The sequence below is a fragment of the Cyprinodon variegatus genome, unplaced genomic scaffold (genome assembly GCF_000732505.1).
Source record: "Cyprinodon variegatus isolate N-32 unplaced genomic scaffold, C_variegatus-1.0 Scaffold133, whole genome shotgun sequence".
Taxonomy (NCBI): Eukaryota; Metazoa; Chordata; class Actinopteri; order Cyprinodontiformes; family Cyprinodontidae; genus Cyprinodon; species Cyprinodon variegatus.
In genome coordinates, this window is record NW_015150586.1 from 761,550 (window position 1) to 767,081 (window position 5,532).

General features: G+C 40.8%; 2 protein-coding genes across 3 annotated transcripts in view; one reads left to right on the top strand and one right to left on the bottom strand.

Moving 5' to 3' along the window:
• Positions 1–637, bottom strand: part of LOC107085786 (eukaryotic translation initiation factor 4E-1A-like) — a 20,121-nt gene extending 19,484 nt beyond the window's left edge. Inside the window, exon 1 of one of the 2 annotated variants that reach the window (XM_015376332.1) lies at positions 605–637. In XM_015376332.1, coding sequence (XP_015231818.1) covers positions 605–622 — 18 coding nt within the window. In that variant the 5' untranslated portion in view covers positions 623–637. Of the gene's footprint in view, positions 1–311; positions 552–604 lie in introns of those variants that run through there. The other variant, XM_015376333.1, reaches the window with a different exon arrangement.
• A 64-nt stretch (positions 638–701) lies between these two features.
• metap1 (methionyl aminopeptidase 1) overlaps positions 702–5,532 on the top strand; it is a 20,528-nt gene continuing 15,697 nt past the window's right edge. The window contains exons 1-3 of the mRNA XM_015376330.1: positions 702–864; positions 5,062–5,113; positions 5,194–5,303. Of these exons, the coding sequence (XP_015231816.1) occupies positions 748–864; positions 5,062–5,113; positions 5,194–5,303 (279 nt within the window). The 5' untranslated portion in view covers positions 702–747. The remainder of the gene's footprint in view (positions 865–5,061; positions 5,114–5,193; positions 5,304–5,532) is intronic.

A 5,532-nucleotide genomic window follows, 5' to 3' on the forward strand; every position in this document is an offset into this window, starting at 1 on the left:
TTTAATTTTAAGACTTTATTCACATAATTTTTATAACTTTATTAATGTAATTCTATGACTATTCTCGGGACTTTATTCTCGTAATTTTAGGACTTTATTTTCGTAATATAAAGAAAATCTCTCTGCTGGCCCCAGTCGTTCATTTCTTATCAGCTTTCAGAGGAAAATGTTGGAACAAATCGTTGGAACAGAAACTTGTTGGTTGAAGGAGCCTGATTGGCTGATGGAGCATCCAGAGGTCAGCTGGGAGCAGCGCAGGCCAGCTGGGACAGCTTCACACACTGAGCAGCATTTTAACGGCTTTCAGTTACCATCAGCCCCCGTAGAGCCGTTGTGAGCTGGAGACGAAGGTCTGGGAAGGATCTCCTGCTGTCGCTCAAAGTTGGGAGATCTCCACATTCCTCCTTAGAGCCCAGCAGGTCGCAGCAGCGACAGCCGCTTTAAAACTCACCAAACAGCGGATGTAAACAAAGCAACTTCCCTTCAACCTCAAGGAAAAGCTTTTTAAAGCATCGGGTCACGACTGGGTCCGATTTTAAAGCTCTAATTTGGACGTGAAGTTCTTCCATATGTTCAGAAACGTTCTACTCAGAGAAGTACTCACCGGTTCGGCGGTAGCCATCTTACAAATCTCTGTTAGGAAATTTAACGCTGATTGGTCCGTTTGGAAACACGTGACCGGGGTGCCGCTGATTGGCTGCCGGTGGGTCACTCCGCCCCCTTCTCCCCTGTCCTGCAAACTGAGGCATGGCGAGCACGGAGACCAGGAGGGAGTGTGAGACGGAAGGCTGCAACAAGGACGCTAAACTTCAGTGTCCGACATGCATCAAGCTCGGGATCCAAGGCTCCTACTTCTGCTCGCAGGTACGGCTGCTTCCCCTGCCTTTCCCTCCGGCCTGAAGGCAGCTAGCCGCGGCCGCAGAGCCGGCTAGGCCCGCGGTCACTTCACGCGGCTGCTAACTCAGCTGATGGGCTGCTAATGGGGCTCCAAGCCGCTTCTTTAGCCGAGAAGAAACATTTCTGAGTTTATCTGAGCTGTTTGGTTAAGTTCAGTCTGGAAACAACTGAAAAGTTCAAGTTAGCAGTTAAATTAGTTTTTATTTTTTTATTTTTCTAAGGCCGAGAAGAAACGTTTAGCTAGCTAAGTGCTGTCAGGCTACAAGCAGTGGAGGAAGAAGCTAAAATAAGAAAAGCTCTTTAATAAACCAGCAGGGTCACATTACATATTAAACAAACATGTCATGTAAAAAACATCTCGAAGCTTTAAGCAGCTCAGTCAGCTAAAATGCTTTGAAAACAAGTCTGATCATTTGATGCTATGATGGTGGACCACCCTGGATCAGCTCCTCATGTTAATTACAGTTTAGCTCAATAATTAATAAGGATAATCACCAGATCACTTCCTTTGAATCCTGGTGATCAGCTGAACATTTGGTGCTTTGCTCGGTATTCTTTATCAGAGCCAATCATGAACAGATTACAGGCCTAAAACTCATGATTGTTGCTTATTTCAAAAAGGACTGAAGCTCCTATGGGTGAACATTAGTTTCCAAAAGTCATTTAATTCAATAAAAGAGAATATTAACAGGAGGAAAGGGGTGGAAAAGTTTTGGTAAATGTAATCATTGTGGTATTTTCACACCACAAGAAAACAACTGCCTATAAACAAGAATAATTTATCCTCTGATATATGAATAATACTTTGTCTGGATTTAACATTAGACTTGATCAGGGTTCGAATAAAGAAGATCACCAACCAATAAAGGTCTGGAGACATTTTTAATTATAATCTGTTACTTTAAACAGAATTTAACACTGAAATAAAATGCAGCTTTTTAGGCATCAATGTTATACATTGAATAAAAAAAAAATTGAAAATGTTTCCTTTTTAAAATCTAAATCATTCAGTTTGGTATATAGACAATTTACAAATTCACATATTTAATAAAACACCTGAACTGGATGGATGGTATTTTTTTTATTTTTATGGCTTAATGAGAGTAGTGGGCTTAAAGGCCAATTTATGCTTCTGTCGCATGGACTCTGCAACCATCAAATCTGTCTCTGTGAGCGGCAATGCGCAGAGGTTCTGCAACAATTGTCGTGCACCTCAAAGAAATCCTGACTACGCGTCGGACGGTCTTCAACTCACACAGACCTCAAGCGGAAGTGCGCAGACATAAAGCAGCTGTGATTGGTCCTTCGTATACCTTTCCGGCTGTCTGTGGTCGTCCTTCTCTATTCGCTGCTGGGGTTTGCCATTTTTAAAAACCGAGGAACAACTACAATGGACAACTACGACGAAGGGTTAATCAAAGATGTTTGGAAGTACAGCCACATGTACGATGCCTCAGACAAATTATATATAGATGCCACGGTCTATGCCATAACAAAGTTCTCCTGACAATCCGCCGAAGTTCTCGCGAGTTCTCGAATAGGCTCCCCCTTGCGCTTTGGCGGGAAACTGCTGTGATCCCTAGAATTCTAGACTATGATAGAAGCATACCAGCCAAACTGGTTCACGACCAGACCCAAGCGACATTTGATGTGTGCGTTTGCAGAAGCCTAATCTGCCCTGCAAGGCTTCAAACCTGGGTTTGAATTGTGACAGCCATTTTGAAGCGCATACAGGGTTTCTGAGGGTAATTAGAAAACATGAATTATTTTTTGAATCAAGGCCTTAATTGGCATTAAAATTTATTAAATGGGATTATTGTGGCATTTATAATGCTTTATTTAAATTTAAAAAAAGATATTTAGAAAAGCTATTTAGTCAGATATTATATCAAATATATTTGCACGGAACTGCTTGCAGTTGATAGTAAAGCCGTACGTTTGGAAAAGAAGCTCGAGGCGGAAAAAGCTAGAGAAAGGGGAAAAATGCAAATTTGGCTGGAAAAACAGGAATTCGGGACATGGCTGCAGCCTGACGACAGCAAAGAGGATGAAGGATTTTGCAGTGTTTTTTTAATATATATATTTATATATTCACTGTTTCGTGGTCATGGTTTTCGGTTCGGTATATGTTGATTGTTACACCGAAAAATAAAAAAATGTATAAAAATTTATGAAAAAATGAAAAATGATTAAATTCATGAAAAAAACCCCAAAAATTAATGAATTGTAATTATTTTTAATGATCCGCGGAAATCCTGGATCATTTCCGCATGTTTTGCTGCTTTGAATTTAATCATCTGGCGCATGCCCTCTACGATCTCCAAGGAACTCAGAACAAAGCGGACGGGAGCCACAGCGGAGGCTGTAGGCTTTGCTTTGCGCAGCGGAGCGCAGCGCTGACGGAGTATATGGGATTTCAGGGTTAGCATGACATGTTGGTCATGTTGCTATTAGCATAAACAAAACGTGTTGCACAATGCTTGCACACTGTTGCACTTTTATCCACAACTTTCTTTCCGCCGTCATCGTAGGTCACTCTAAATGCAAAGTGGTCCCATACAGCAGACCTATAAAGTGCTGCTGGCGCGTCTTCCAACTCCTGTTCTTTCCCACTCGCCATACCCACACAATTCTCCACAACAACTGATTTTTTTCTGCTACACCCGGCTACGCTGCTTCACTTCTTCTTCTTGTTTACTACTGGTGGTTGGCTTTGGTCGCAGTACCGCCATCTTCTGCTCTGGAGTGTAAACGCTTCGCCTATGAGAAAAAGGAGCAGCGCATGAACCGAACGCAACACACGCGAATCGAACCGAGACAGTCGAACCGAGACAGTCGAACCGAACGGTTTGGATGGTTTTCTTAAACCGTTCCATCCGTTATATATATATATATATATATATATATATATAGATATAGATAGATAGATAGATAGATAGATAGATAGATAGATAGATATAGATAAAAAGAGTTCAGAGAGGCCATGGACAAAGACTTTTGGTACGGCTTAGAAGTGATTCTGGTCCACAATCTGGCGTCTCAGGAGGGGGAAGCAGTGCTGTACCAACACTATTTATAGTGTAGGTCGTATGTCGGTTTGAAGACCTTCTTAATCCCACCAACAAGTCTTCCATTGAGGAAGCACAGCCTGGGTTCTCTCATCTCTGTTGCTACAGTGAATTCCTTACACTGAATTTTTATCCAGTAAAAATCTGCCTGCAAAAAATTAAACTGCAAATGTGTTGATAGTGAGATGAAGCCTCATAAACCGTTTGGCTAATTGCTTCAACGATCCCGCAGTTCGTGAAGCTTCATGTGAACATGTCACCACCTACTGGTGGAGTGCAGAACTACAGTTAGTAATATAATCTGTGATATTTTTGCAATTAGTTTTCATGTTTTTTTTTTAAGTTCATTTGAAATTGTTAATGATTGGCTTTCTTGCCTGTGTTTTCTTCCATATGTTTTAGATTCATAACGTTCACAAGAAGCTTTAATAAATGGCTTCGTTCACACGCCTTTCAAACCACCTGTCCTCTTTGTTTACATTTTGGACAGAGAAAACAGGTGGTTTGAAAGGAAAAATAGAATTATCTCAGCACTGATTCGGTGAAAAGCTCTCTGTCAGGTTTACTTAAGGACTTTTTATAAGATAGAAAAACAATCTCTGGTTAGCCCATGTCTTTTATTCCCAATGACAGGAGACATGCCCAAATATTAACAGGACAAACGGTGAGAAAGGAATTCTTTTTATCTGTGCGGCTGCAGAAATCAGAAGCAGCTGTTTTAAATGCAAAGTCAATGGTTGACTCATGACAGCATCGGTGGGAACCCCGAACACTGCATTTAGTGCATATAAGCACCTTTGCATGAGCAGAAAAATATCACCAGAATGATTGACAGTAATCCACCCAGAAAAAGAACATCCTCCCTTATACCTTTAAGGTCAATTCTCAGGTGAAAGTTTTTTATATTTTTAAAGTAATGTTTGTCATTTGTCATTTTTTTATCATAAAACTTAGGGAAGAATAAAAGCAATCCATTTATCATATTTGGGTTAAAGATTGAAGATTGAATTTTAGGACTACATCCTAATTGAACAGCTTCCATTAGGATCAGGTCCGTCTTTCAGACATTAACAGCTTTCCATATCCTCCCCTTCAGGAATGTTTCAAGGGAAGTTGGACATCTCACAAGTTGCTGCACAAGAAAGCAAGTGGGTATTGCAGCCGTTATGCGTCTGTATGTTGTTCAGTGAAAGTATTGACAGCTACCTGCATCACTTTTTTTTTCCAGAGGAAGACAAGAACCAGACTGAAGATAAGAACTGTGTGGAGAAGGACACCAACACAGACCCATGGCCGGGATACCGTTACACAGGAAAGCTACGCCCGCACTACCCACTGGTGAACCTCCTCACTTCTCTAGTTTTCACTTCTTTATATAAACAGTTGAGAAACTGTATATACACTGTGCAGAATTATTTGGCAAGTTGTATTTATGAGGGTTATTTTAATTATTGGGCCACAATTGTGTTCTGAGTCAGCCCAAAAGACTCCTTAATATAAAAGTTTATTATTTTTGGAAGTTGATGTGTTTTGTTTTTAGATTTGGCCATTTTATGAGGATGTCTGT